This window comes from Ranitomeya variabilis, chromosome 6, assembly GCF_051348905.1.
Source record: "Ranitomeya variabilis isolate aRanVar5 chromosome 6, aRanVar5.hap1, whole genome shotgun sequence".
NCBI classification, from domain to species: Eukaryota; Metazoa; Chordata; class Amphibia; order Anura; family Dendrobatidae; genus Ranitomeya; species Ranitomeya variabilis.
In genome coordinates this window covers 25,874,344-25,889,482 of record NC_135237.1, presented here as the reverse complement: position 1 = coordinate 25,889,482, position 15,139 = coordinate 25,874,344, and the positions used below count along the sequence as shown (strand labels likewise).

The window sequence follows — 15,139 nt, the reverse complement described above, 5'->3', positions numbered from 1 at the left end:
GGGAACCTAGGAGTGTTTACCTTTCAGGCGGACGGACGTCGGGGCGGCCTTTGTCACATTGTTTGACTTGCTCCTGTTTCTAGCTCACTGCTAATATGTGTGCTGTGCTGGAAAACTCCCACAATCAATATTAGGCACCATTAAGCTGAGTAAACTGCAGAACAAGGATAAGATGACTACACAGGACCAGCGCCTAAAGTACCCGGATGGTGACACCTCTCTAGGGCTGAGACCCCCGTGTATAAGTGCAGAAGGAAAAGATGGCGGCCCCTGCTTCTAACCTCCATCATAGGAAAGAGAAAACAAAACACAAAACTTATACAGAATTGTAATAATAAACACATGGAAGGACCGAGTGGACAGACGTCAGGTCCTCAGCATTACATGGTCCTCTCCTGGTCAACCGACAGTGTCAGAATCAAAAACCAAAAAATTATCACGTCTGTTGAGAAAAAATTCAATTTTTTCCCTTTTTTTAAATCTCACGTTTCTTCAAGTGCTAATTCGGGTACGGATTATTGTACACCCTCTCCATAATATAAGTGACCCAACCTATTCCCAAAGCCTCCAAACTGGAAGGACCTGAAAGGTGCAGAGGCCAGTGGTCTTCTCTAGGCAAAGAGAACCTGCCTGTGCTCAAAAACTGAAGGGGAGCAAAACTGGATTGAGAAAAGGAACATCATATGGTCGTCATCACCCTAACGGCCGCCATACTCATTAATTGAATGCTGGTTGATCTCACTGATCATCCATTTGTATGGGGGCTTCCCCCATAGTCTTAGTGGGAAATTTATAAAATAGGTCCCTAAAAATTCCCTGCAAAAATTACATGAGAACCCGTTGACTTCTCACATTGTCATGTGCCATCTGTCACTAATGCATTTGCCTAATCTAAGGAATTATCTAAAAAAGTATCCGATAGACCTTTCCAGTATTGCGCCTAGAACTAGTGGTCGGCTCGGGAGAGGAATTAGTATGTCTAAGTGGCCATGTTTACATCATAAATTTTTTTTTGCCACAATTTTCCATAAACTTAAAAAAAAATCAAATGTATTTTTTTTATTACATTAATAAATCTAATATAAGCTCATTATGTGAACTCAGTCTAAGGTTTATTAAATCTTCTACCATTAACTCCAAGCTGACCACTTGCTCTTGGTGTAGTTCAAGTAAATGCTACTGGATGCTTTCTGTATGTACTGAGCTCCCTCTAGTGGTGGCTGTATAAATCTGTATGCAGTGAACTCGCTCTAGTGGAGGCTGTATAAATCTGTATGTAGTGAGCTCCCTCTAGTGGTGGCTGTATAAATCTGTATGTAGTGAGCTCCCTCTAGTGGTGGCTGTATAAATCTGTATGTAGTGAGCTCACTCTAGTGGTGGCTAAATAAATCTGCATGTTGTGAGCTCCTAGTGGTGGCTGTATAAATCTGTATGTAGCAAGTGCCCTCTAGTGGTAGCTGTATAAATACGTATGTAGTCAGCTCTTCCTAGTGGTGGCTGAATATAAATAATGAGCTCCCTCTAGTGGTGGCTATATAATTCTGTATGTACTGAGCTCCCCCTAGTGATGGCTGTATAATTCTGTATATAGTGAACTCCTCCTAATGGTGGCTGTAATATTCTGTATGTAAAAAGCTCCTCCTAGTGGTGTATAAATCTGTATGTAGTGAGTTCCTCCTAGTGGTGACTGTATAACTCTGTATGTAATAAGCTCCTCCTAATGGTGGCTGTATAAATCTGTATGTAGTTAGCTCCCTCTAGTGATGGCTGTATAAATCTGTATGTAGTGAGCTCCCTCTAGTGGTGGCTGTATAAATCTGTATGTAGTGAGCTCCCTCTAGTGATGGCTGTATAAATCTGTATGTAGTGAGCTCCCTCTAGTGGTGGCTGTATAAATCTGTATGTAGTGAGCTCCCTCTAGTGGTGGCTGTATAAGCTGTATGCAGTGAGCTCCTCCTAGTGGTGGCTGTATAAATCTGTATGTAGTGAGCTCCCTCTAGTGATGGCTGTATAAATCTGTATGTAGTGAGCTCCCTCTAGTGGTGGCTGTATAAATCTGTATGTAGTGAGCTCCCCCTAGTGGTGACTGTATAAATCTGTATGTACTGAGCTCCCTCTAGTGGTGGCTGTATAAATCTGTATGTAGTGAGCTCCCTCTAGTGGAGGCTGTATAAATCTGTATGTAGTGAGCTCACTCTAGTGGTGGCTAAATAAATCTGCATGTTGTGAGCTCCTAGTGGTGGCTGTATAAATCTGTATGTAGCAAGTGCCCTCTAGTGGTAGCTGTATAAATACGTATGTAGTCAGCTCTTCCTAGTGGTGGCTGAATATAAATAATGAGCTCCCTCTAGTGGTGGCTATATAATTCTGTATGTACTGAGCTCCCCCTAGTGATGGCTGTATAATTCTGTATATAGTGAACTCCTCCTAATGGTGGCTGTAATATTCTGTATGTAAAAAGCTCCTCCTAGTGGTGTATAAATCTGTATGTAGTGAGTTCCTCCTAGTGGTGACTGTATAACTCTGTATGTAATAAGCTCCTCCTAATGGTGGCTGTATAAATCTGTATGTAGTGAGCTCCCTCTAGTGATGGCTGTATAAATCTGTATGTAGTGAGCTCCCCCTAGTGGTGGCTGTATAAATCTGTATGCAGTGAGTTCTCCCTAGTGGTGACTGTATAAATCTGTATGTAGTGAGCTCCCTCTAGTGATGGCTGTATAAATCTGTATGTAGTGAGCTCCCTCTAGTGATGGCTGTATAAATCTGTATGTAGTGAGCTCCCTCTAGTGGTGGCTGTATAAATCTGTATGTAGTGAGCTCCCTCTAGTGATGGCTGTATAAATCTGTATGTAGTGAGCTCCCTCTAGTGGTGGCTGTATAAATCTGTATGTAGTGAGCTCTCCCTAGTGGTGGCTGTATAAGCTGTATGCAGTGAGCTCCTCCTAGTGGTGGCTGTATAAATCTGTATGTAGTGAGCTCCCTCTAGTGATGGCTGTATAAATCTGTATGTAGTGAGCTCCCTCTAGTGGTGGCTGTATAAGCTGTATGCAGTGAGCTCCTCCTAGTGGTGACTGTATAAATCTGTATGTAGTGAGCTCCCTCTAGTGGTGGCTGTATAACTCTGTATGTAGTGAGCTCCCCTAGCGCTGACTGTATAAATATGCATGAAGTGAACTCCCCTAGTGATGACTGTATAAATCTGTATGTAGTGAGCTCCCCCTAGTGGTGACTGTATAAATCTGTATGTAGTGAGCTCCTCCTAGTGGTGGCTGTGTAATTCTGTATGTAATAAGCTCCTCCTAGTGGTGGCTGTATAATTCTGTAAATAGTGTGTTCCACCTACTGGTGGCTGTAAAAATCTTCATGCAGTGACCTTCTTTCTAGTAGTCTCTGTTGGAAACACAATAACTTTTTACAGTAGGTAGTGTAATTTACACATATCTCTGAATCATCCCAAAATACAGAGGAAAGGGAAGGATGTAGGAGAACAGATACCTGATAATATTATGATGTATTTTTTAACTTTTTTCAGGTTTTGGGTAAGAAGCCGAGTCTCCCGGAGGGAGATGACAATGATGAGGTCGCAGATGTTACAAACAGGAAGATGGCGAAACTCTATATGGTAAGAAAGAGTTACTATGATTTTGGGTGAAACAAGTTTTATTGGGGTACATAGCAGTTCACTATAGGTCTCTCCTTTAATTGTCTGCATCCCCTTAAGGCACAACTGGACTGTTACTACAGTTTATTTTAGGGGCTCCTTTAACAGTGGAGTTAGGTCTCCAGGTTGTCAGACCCCATAGCCTTCTACTCTCGTAGTTATATTATTCTTGGTGACATGTTATAATGTAACATTGGTGGAAGTTTTGGGAGTTTATATGCACTGTGGCACCAGAGTAATGTCAAACATTGCCAGCTCCCCTAGTGGTGGGGCAGTGCGGTACCGATAGCTTTACCACTGCTACCTACACCACAATTTCAGTTTCATCTGGTAGGATTGATTGATGACTAGGGGCGCGACCTACATCTGTAATACTTAGGTACAATTGGGCAATCTGCCACCTTTAATAACTGAGGTCGTTAATGTTTCTTGGTGGGGTTTCTAGAAGGTTTGCGGTTCCCCAGAAGGAAGAAGTGTGTGTGTCAAGATAATCTCTAACATATACAATTATTATGCAAATTATGAAATCTTTAACCAATCAGAGGTGCCAAGAATACTCAGGGGCAGGAGAAAGTCTCCCTTATATGGGCATTTTGTAGATGCAAGTTAAGGGGCAACGTATCTTGATGACCAATGTTCTTTACTGCGGAATGTGTAAAATTAGAAGTAGAAATTACCCAGAATTCTGTATTTCTTCTATGTTACTTTAGAAGAAATCTTCTATAAAACTGAAATTGCTTCATGGACTGGAAACCCCCCCAATTCATTAGCCCTAAATAATAGCACATGGCAACGGCAAAGCTTTTGTTCTAAAACATGTTACAATATCCCATGCCAGCGACAGAAGGGGGTGCGGAGGGTCCGAGCCATACCAACAAAAGAATGCAGGGGAGGGGGTCTGCATGCTCTAATTGTGGACCATTTGTTGCCCCTGCAACGAGCTCAGCAGTAATTCCTAAGTGGACTCAGTGCTATACCCTGTACTGGATGCACACACCATCGCTTAGAAACAAAAAGAAAGTCATGCTCTTTGGGATTTTTTACATCTTGGATTGTTTTTTATCTTTAATGATAGATAGATAGATAGATAGATAGATAGATAGATAGATAGATAGATAGATAGATATAAGATAAATAGATACATGATAGATAGATAGATAGATAGATAGATAGATAGATAGATAGATAGATAGATAGATAGATATAAGATAAATAGATACATGATAGATAGATAGATAGATAGATAGATAGATAGATAGATAGATAGATATAAGATAAATAGATAGATAGATAGATAGATAGATAGATAGATAGATAGATAGATAGATAGGTTCTAAGAAGTGACCTGATCATTCTACTGGTGATTTTTGCTTGGAATGTGTCCTGTAATTTGCAATGCAAGCTATGGGAAAGCTTGGAAGATGTCCAGCAGTTTTTGTAATTTTGCCATTGTTAAACACTACAGTTTCTTCATTATTCAATGGAGTGGGGGGGGGGGGGGGGGAAGACCAGGAAAATGAAAAAAAAAAAATGCCAAAAAATGCTCAGGAAACTAATGAAAAAAATGACACAAAAGGAAAATAAAAAAGTCCGACGTGGCAGGAAGAAACAAAAACAGCAAAGTTTACAGTGTCTTCAGCTTGCGGGGTCACCTGAGGTTAAAGGACGCTGTGTGAACATAGCCTAAAGGTGCTCAGTACTTTGCAATGGACGCTGTTTTCAACGTTTTGTCAGCACTAACACTTCAAAAAACCATTGGCGTTTTATATATTTTAAATGAATGTACAAAAAAAAGCCAAAAATCAATAAAAAAAAAAAAGCAGAAACGATATTCACCCCGTAGAAAAAAAAAATTAATTTATATAAAACTCAAGATAAAAGCTAACAAAACATTTTCAGAAGCCTCCATAGGGCTGACTGCTGTCTGTCAGTGTATGGAGACTTCTCCCCCAGGAGCGGAGATGTTTCCTGGAGCGGCGCCCTCGTCATGTCAATCGTGTTACATGTTTATTTCTTGCAGAGGAAAGATCTGAGTAAACACCCGGAGCGCTGTATATACAGTTGTGTGAAAAAGTGTTTGCCCCCTTCCTGATTTCCTATTCTTTTGCATGTTTGTCTCACTCACAATGTCTCAGATCACCAAACAAATGTAAATATTAGACAAAGATAACACAAGTAATCACAAAATGCAGTTTTTAAATGAAGGTCTTTATTATTAAGGGAAAAAAAAATCCAAAACTACAGGTCCCTGTATGAAAAAGTGATTGCCCCCATTCCCACTTTAAAACATAAATTAACTGTGGTTTATCACATTTTTCAGAAGCTGAGTCACATTCCCTAGCCACATACAGGCCTGAATACTGCCACACCTGTTCTCAATCAAGAAATCACTTAAATAGGACCTGCCTGACCAATTGAAGTAGACTAAAAGCTCCTCAATAGCTAGACATCATGCCGTGATCCAAAGAAATTCTGGAACAAATGAGAAACAAAGTAATTGAGATCTATCAGTCTGGAAAAGGTTATAATTCCATTTCTAAAGCTTCGGGACTCCAGCGAATCCACAAATAGCGAAAACATGGAACAGTGGTGAACCTTCCCAGTAGTGGCCGGCTGACCAAAATGACTCCAAGAGCGCAGCGACGACTCAGTGCACTTGTGTTATGCAGCTGGACAATGATCCAGAACACACCAGCAAGTTCACCTCTGAATGGCGTAAGAAAAACAAAATTAAGACTTTGGAGTGGCCTAGTCAAAGTCCTGATCTGATTGAGATGCTGTGACATGACCTTAAAAAAGGCGGTTCATGCTCGGAAACCTCCAAGTGAGTGGCCAAAATTCCTCCAGAGCATTGTAAAAGACTCTTTGCCAGTTATCGCAAACGTTTGCTTGCAGTTATTGCTGCTAAGGGCGGCCCAACCAGTTATTAGGTTTAGGAGGACAATCACTTTTTCACACAGGGCCCTGTAGGATTCCTTTTTCCCTTAATAATAAAGACCTTCATTTATTAACTACATTTTGTGATTACTTTATCTAATATCTACATTTGTTTGGTGATCGGAAACATTTAAAAATCGGAAATCAGGAAGGGGGCAAACACTTTTTCGCACAACTGTATATATATAATATGACCCCGCAGGGGGAAGAAATACTGTGGAATAGGTCATTCTTAATGGAGACGTCAAGTCTAATAGTTGAAGAAAAGTTCTGCAACTTTGTAATAAATGTTACTTCTTATCATTGTCATTGTCAAGATCTCTGCTTGTTGTCAGTGAACCGTAGGTTATTAAAAATCAGTGCAGACTTAACACTATGGCTGGGGATTTGTTACAATGTGTCTTCTGGAGTTGATACATTGTAATAAACCTATTAAAGTATCTATCACTTCTATGGGGGATGAGAAGGGGTGCGGACCTGATGTCCGTCCACCATTACTAGATATTGTACAAGCGCCCCACCCGAAAAGGACAGGAATTTATTGGGGATTTTTTTTAGCAGAAGGGGGAGCGGATCCTTCCCTGTCGACATCTGATCCCACTATGTTCCTTGCTTTATATTCACAGACCCAGATTAATCAGGACATCATGTGGGACAGATTTTTCATGGTTTTCGTAGTAGCGCATGGAAAGAAACATTGTATTCTCAAATAACCTTTTCCTGGCGGTGCTGTCCAACTATTTAAAGGGGCAGGAAACCAGGAGCCTTGTCATTCCTGCAAAAAGGATGCATTTATTATTCTCTGAGCTGGCCCTTTAAATCCTTCTCTTCTTCCTATTGTAGGTGTCTGATGCCAGCGGGTCCATGAAAGTCTCTGTGGTTGCAGAAGAAAACCCCTTCTCCCAAGCCATGCTGATCTCCGAGGAATGCTTCATCCTGGACCACTCCGCGGACAAAAAGATCTTTGTGTGGAAAGGTCAGGCTTCCTGTTTATTCTACAAGACGCGTTTTGGGTCGTGATCAAATCATCAAGTTTTCAGCTTTACTGTTGAATCCAGCGCCATACGGCCATAATACTATGTGATCACAACAAACACCTCAATCATAACCAGAGTGACATCATAAAGTCCTCACACAAAGCGACATTCAGAGCCATCAGCGTGGCCGAGATTACCGGGGAGATAGAAATCTACAGGGGCTTCATCCAGACTTTAATAAAAAAAAGATTACAGCAAATAAAAGTCATTTATTAGTGAGAAAGCAAAGCCAAACGTTATGTTCTGAATGCCAGATTGTCAAAATGGAAGAAAATGCAATAATATTGCATCATATATAAATAAATATAACTACTATAATACTGCTCCTATGTACAAGAATATAACTATTATAATACTGCTCCTATGTACAAGAATATAACTACTATAATACTGCTCCTATATACAAGAATATAACTACTATAATACTGCCCCTATGTACAAGAATATAACTACTATAATACTGCTCCTATGTACCAGAATATAACTACTATAATACTGCTCCTATGTACAGGAATATAACTACTATAATACTGCTCCTATGTACAAGAATATAACTATTATAATACTGTCCCTATGTACAAGAATATAACTACTATAATACTGCCCCTATGTACAAGAATATAACTACTATAATACTGCTCCTATGTACAATAAAATAACTACTATAATACTGCTCCTATGTACAAGAATATAACTACTATAATACTGCCCCTATGTACAAGAATATAACTACTATAATACTGCCCCTATGTACAAGAATATAACTACTATAATACTGCCCCTATGTACAAGAATATAACTACTATAATACTGCTCCTATGTACAATAAAATAACTACTATAATACTGCTCCTATGTACAAGAATATAACTACTATAATACTGCCCCTATGTACAAGAATATAACTACTATAATACTGCCCCTATGTACAAGAATATAACTACTATAATACTGCTCCCTATGCACAAGAATATAACTACTATAATACTGCTCCTATGTACAATAAAATAACTACTATAATACTGCTCCTATGTACAAGAATATAACTACTATAATACTGCCCCTATGTACAAGAATATAACTACTATAATACTGCCCCTATGTACAAGAATATAACTACTATAATACTGCCCCTATGTACAAGAATATAACTACTATAATACTGCTCCTATGTACAATAAAATAACTACTATAATACTGCTCCTATGTACAAGAATATAACTACTATAATACTGCCCCTATGTACAAGAATATAACTACTATAATACTGCCCCTATGTACAAGAATATAACTGCTATAATATTAATGATTTTCTCCGTAATCTATTACATTTAACCATTTATGGAGTTGTTTTATGACCCTCGATTTCTTGTTGGGATGATCACAGAGGCACGAAATGTAAATAATCACAGTAGTTTTTCCTCCTTTTCTCGGCTGTAATCTTTATATTATCACACATTGCCACAGTCGTTTACTGGGTAACAGGAAGAGACCCGTCAGTCACATGTCCGGTCAGAGCTGACGTTCCCCTGTAATTGGCCGCTCTCCCTCTGTCCGGGCCGTGCAGGCTCATTAACTATTGTGCTCGTCTCATAAAAATCCTTTGAACATTTTTTCTTTTCATGTTTATTAAATGAGATTTGACATTTCTCAGTTTTCCACTTAATGATTTTTCTCACATAGGTAAGAATGCAAATGTGAATGAGAGGAAAGCGGCCATGAAAACTGCGGAGGAGTTCATACAGCAGATGAATTACGCCCGCAATACTCAGGTACTGTTGGATTCTTACTCCCTGTTACTTCCATGGTTTTGTCTTCATTAGAACGCATGATGTGCAGAATTTAAAATAAAGAATACAATGTCGCCCCCTAGTGGTAAGATAATGTCATACCTTCGTGAGATGCTTTTATTGTTCCCATCAGTACTTTTGGGCACAGTTGTCCATATTACATAGAGAAAAAGTTTGGAAACAGATTAATCTGCTCCCCGGTGACTATGTTTGGTCAGCCCAGTGCTGACGGCGACCAGATCTAACTCCCAGATAAGTCGTCTCCAGCTTATGGCTCTTACTGTGACCGCAAGGTAGTACTATCTGTGCCTAAATTATTTCCAGCATTAGAATGAGGCAGTACTATCTGTGCCATCTCATTTATGGGGCAAGATACGGAAGTAGTACAGTCTGTAATTATATAAAAGAGATGGTAGTTGTACTTATTGTGCTTCCATAAACGGGTATTCCATTTTGTTTTGGCCAACACTATTTATATCAAGAGTCAGAGAGGCAGTACTGTCTGTACTGATATCGTTTACAAGGAGAGTCAGGGAGGCAGTACTGTCTGTACCTACATCATTTATATGGAGAGTCAGGGAGGCAGTACTGTCTGTACTGATATCGTTTACAAGGAGAGTCAGAGAGGCAGTACTGTCTGTACCTACATCATTTATATGGAGAGTCAGGGAGGCAGTACTGTCTGTACTGACATCGTTTACAAGGAGAGTCAGGGAGACAGTATTATCTGTACCTACATCATTTACAGGGAGAGACAGGGAGGTAATACTGTCTGTACCTACATCATTTACATGGAGAGTCAGGGAGGTAGTACTGTCTGTACCTACATCATTTACATGGAGAGTCAGGGAGGTAGTACTGTCTGTACCTACATCATTTACATGGAGAGTCAGGGAGGTAGTACTGTCTGTACCTACATCATTTACAGGGAGAGTCAGGGAGGTAGTACTGTCTGTACCTACATCATTTACAAGGAGAGTCAGGGAGGTAGTACTGTCTGTACCTACATCATTTACAAGGAGAGTCAGGGAGGCAGTACTGTCTGTACCTACATCATTTATATGGAGAGTCAGGGAGGTAGTACTGTCTGTACCTACATCATTTACATGGAGAGTCAGGGAGGTAGTACTGTCTGTACCTACATCATTTACAGGGAGAGTCAGGGAGGTAGTACTGTCTGTACCTACATCATTTACAAGGAGAGTCAGGGAGGCAGTATCTTCTGTACCTACATCATTTACATGGAGAGTCAGGGAGGCAGTACTGTCTGTACCTACATCATTTACAGGGAGAGTCAGGGAGGTAATACTGTCTGTACTGACATCATTTACAAGGAGAGTCAGGGAGGCAGTACTGTCTGTACCTACATCATTTACATGGAGAGTCAGGGAGGTAGTACTGTCTGTACCTACATCATTTACATGGAGAGTCAGGGAGGCAGTATCATCTGTACCTACATCATTTACATGGAGAGTCAGGGAGGCAGTACTGTCTGTACCTACATCATTTATATGGAGAGTCAGGGAGGCAGTACTGTCTGTACCTACATCATTTACAAGGAGAGTCAGGGAGGCAGTACTGTCTGTACCTACATCATTTACATGGAGAGTCAGGGAGGCAGTACTGTCTGTACCTACATCATTTACATGGAGAGTCAGGGAGGCAGTATCATCTGTACCTACATCATTTACATGGAGAGTCAGGGAGGCAGTACTGTCTGTACCTACATCATTTACAGGGAGAGTCAGGGAGGTAGTACTGTCTGTACCTACATCATTTACAGGGAGAGTCAGGGAGGTAATACTGTCTGTACTGACATCATTTACAAGGAGAGTCAGGGAGGCAGTATCTTCTGTACCTACATCATTTACATGGAGAGTCAGGGAGGCAGTACTGTCTGTACCTACATCATTTACAGGGAGAGTCAGGGAGGTAATACTGTCTGTACTGACATCATTTACAAGGAGAGTCAGGGCGGTAGTACTGTCTGTACCTACATCATTTACAAGGAGAGTCAGGGAGGCAGTACTGTCTGTACCTACATCATTTACATGGAGAGTCAGGGAGGTAGTACTGTCTGTACCTACATCATTTACATGGAGAGTCAGGGAGGCAGTATCATCTGTACCTACATCATTTACATGGAGAGTCAGGGAGGCAGTACTGTCTGTACCTACATCATTTACAGGGAGAGTCAGGGAGGTAGTACTGTCTGTACCTACATCATTTACAGGGAGAGTCAGGGAGGTAGTACTGTCTGTACCTACATCATTTACATGGAGAGTCAGGGAGGCAGTACTGTCTGTACCTACATCATTTACAAGGAGAGTCAGGGAGGCAGTACTGTCTGTACCTACATCATTTACAAGGAGAGTCAGGGAGGCAGTACTGTCTGTACCTACATCATTTACAAGGAGAGTCAGGGAGGCAGTACTGTCTGTACCTACATCATTTACAAGGAGAGTCAGGGAGGCAGTATTGTCTGTACCTACATCATATACAGGGAGAGACAGGGAGGCAGTACTGTCTGTACCTACATCATTTACAAGGAGAGTCAGGGAGGTAGTACTGTCTGTACCTACATCATTTACAGGGAGAGCAGAACTATTTAGTACCTACAGTGCCTTGCGAAAGTATTTGGCCCCCTGGAACTTTTCAACCTTTTCCCACATATCATTCTTCAAAGATAAAGATACCAAATGTAAATTTTTGGTGAAGAATCAACAACAAGTGGAACACAATTGTGAAGTTGAACGAAATTTATTGGTTATTTTAAATTTTTGTGGAAATTGAAAAACCGAAAAGTGGGGCGTGCAATATTATTCGGCCCCTTTACTTTCAGTGCAGAAGTTCATTGTGGATCTCTGAATGATCCAATGTTGTCCTAAATGCCTAATGATGATAAATATAATCCACCTGTGTGTAATCAAGTCTCCGTATAAATGTACCTGCTCTGTGATAGTCTCAGGGTTCTGTGTGAAGCACAGAGAGCATCATGAAGACCAAGGAACACAACAGGCAGGTCCGTGATACTGTTGTGGAGAAGTTTAAAGCCGGATTTGGATACAAAATGATTTCCAAGACTTTAAACATCCCAAGGAGCACTGTGCAAGCGATCATATTTAAATGGGAGGAGTATCATACCACTGCAGATCTACCAAGACCCGGCCGTCCCTCTAAACTTTCATCTCAAACAAGGAGAAGACTGATCAGAGATGCAGCCAAGAGGCCCATGATCACTCTGGATGAACTGCAGAGATCTACAGCTGAGGTGGGGCAGTCTGTCCAAAGGACAACAATCAGTCGTACACTGCACAAATCTGGCCTTTATGGAAGAGTGGCAAGAAGAAAGCCATTTCTCAAAGATATCCATAAAAAGTGTCGTTTAAAGTTTGCAACAAGCCACCTGGGAGACACCAAACATGTGGAAGAAGGTGCTCTGGTCAGATGAAACCAAAATCAAACTTTTTGGCAACAATACCAAACGATATGTACACAGATAACACAGCTCATCACCCTGAACACACCATCCCCACTGTCAAACATGGTGGTGGCAGCATCATGGTTTGGGCCTGCTTTTCTTCAGCAGGGACAGGGAAGATGGTTAAAATTGATGGGAAGATGGATGGAGCCAAATACAGGACCATTCTTGAAGATAACCTGTTGGAGTCTGCAAAAGACCTGAGACTGGGACGGAGATTTGTCTTCCAACAAGACAATGATCCCAAACATAAATCAAAATCTACAATGGAATGGTTCACAAATAAACGTATCCAGGTGTTAGAATGGCCAAGTCATAGTCCAGACCTCAATCCAATGGAGAATCTGTGGAAAGAGCTGAAAACTGCTGTTCACAAACGATCTCCATCAAACCTCACTGAGCTCGAGCTGTTTGCCAAGGAAGAATGGGCGAGAATTTCAGTCTCTCGATGTACAAAACTGATAGAGACAAACCCCAAGCGACTTGTAATCGCAGTAAAAGGTGGAGCAACAAAGTATTAAGTTACAGGGAGCCGAATAATATTGCACGCCCCACTTTTCAGTGTTTGATTTTCCACAAAAATTTCAAATAACCAATAAATTTCGATCAACTTCACAATTGTGTTCCACTTGTTGTTGATTCTTCACCAAAAATTTACATTTGGTATCTTTATGTTTGAAGCCTGATATGTGGGAAAAGGGTGAAATGTTCCAGGGGGCCGAATACTTTCACAAGGCTCTGTATGGCGAGGTTACGGTATTGTATATAGGATTTGTACTCTTCTTACGGTTTTTCTCTTAGGATCCCATTTATTCCTTCACATAGAAGCAGAGATGTGCAGATTATTCCTAATTTACTAAATTGATGACGGTGCCGCTCCAAGTAAATAACAGGTCAGGAGTTGTAGCCTCTGAGTCTATTAAATGTGCAGCCATCATCATCAATGTCACGAAATGTAACTCTCCCGGTCTGTAAACCCTAGCAGACCACCTGGTATCGCCGGGCAGCACTGCATGGCATGTAATATATGGACTGATCACGTTTCCCTGATTGGCTCTATTTTGGCTCCTTCAGGGGCCCTGAGCTGCCCACCTTCCATTCATATGGACAGAACATTGCAATTGACAGACTGGAATCCAATTTTGTGGGAGACTTTAACCCCTTCTTCGCTCTGGCTGGAGATGCTCACAGAGATGCCCCTGGGTGTATGCACGTACATTGTGCCCTTTTTGGATTGTTCAACAAAAAATGTAACTGTTGGGAGTCGAGAAGGAAAGTAGAGGTGAAGCCGCTCTCTGGTCCCGCAACATACAGCACCCCAGATCTCAGCTCCCAGAGAGTCTCTGCAGCTTTCTGATAATCCGCACCTCCCTCAGTAGATCACAAGCCTCTCGTCATTTCTTCTAGATCCAAGTGATTCCGGAAGGAGGGGAGACTCCCATTTTTAAACAGTTCTTCCGAGATTGGAAGGATCGTGACCAGAGCGACGGCTTCGGGAAGGTTTACGTCACAGAACGAATCGCTCAAATTCAGCAGGTCGACTTTGATGCCTCCAAACTTCACGAATGCCCAGAAATGGCCGCCCAGCACAATATGGTGGATGACGGATCTGGAAAAGTCGAGGTTAGACTGGGTCTCTGATGATTCATATGCAGATTTCCCCTTCAGAGATGGAGAGGACTTGGACTCTAGCTCTACCTATTGTGGCACTGGAGTTCTAGTCCTCTTTCTCTCTGAAGAGACAATTTGCATATTTAGTTTCCCAGAGGAGCATCCATGGCATTTAAGTCTCCTCACTCTGACCTGCCAGGCCTGGCTTGTCTCTCTCCACAAGGAGAAACGTTACCCTTAGATCCCAGTCTTAGCATCTCACCAAGCCAAATCAGATCTCATACTTTGCACTGATGAGGGGCAACACCCTGAAACACATGTCTGCAAACCGAGACTCTGGTTTGGTTTTCATCCTAAGTCATGTGACCAGGCTCGTTAAAGGGTCGATAATGACTTTTAGGATTGCTACTTCCAATAGGGGGCGCTAGAGTTCTAACCCTCTTCCTCTCTGAAGAGACAATTTGCATATTTAATTTACCAGACTAACAAGCATGGCATTTAAGTCTCTTCACTCTGAAATGCCAGGCCTGGCTTGTCACTTTCCACAAGGAGAAATGTTACCCCTTAGATCTCATTCTTAAGCCTCTCACCAAGCCAAATCAGATCTCATACTTTGCACTGAT

The 15,139-nt window shown here is 41.3% G+C and overlaps 1 protein-coding gene across 1 annotated transcript in view; it reads left to right on the top strand.

Annotated features, from left to right (window-relative positions):
- Nucleotides 1-15,139, top strand: part of SCIN (scinderin) — a 112,549-nt gene that overhangs the window by 63,922 nt on the left and 33,488 nt on the right. Inside the window, exons 5-8 of the mRNA XM_077268085.1 lie at nucleotides 3,533-3,622; nucleotides 7,442-7,574; nucleotides 9,318-9,406; nucleotides 14,313-14,528. Of these exons, the coding sequence (XP_077124200.1) occupies nucleotides 3,533-3,622; nucleotides 7,442-7,574; nucleotides 9,318-9,406; nucleotides 14,313-14,528 (528 nt within the window). The remainder of the gene's footprint in view (nucleotides 1-3,532; nucleotides 3,623-7,441; nucleotides 7,575-9,317; nucleotides 9,407-14,312; nucleotides 14,529-15,139) is intronic.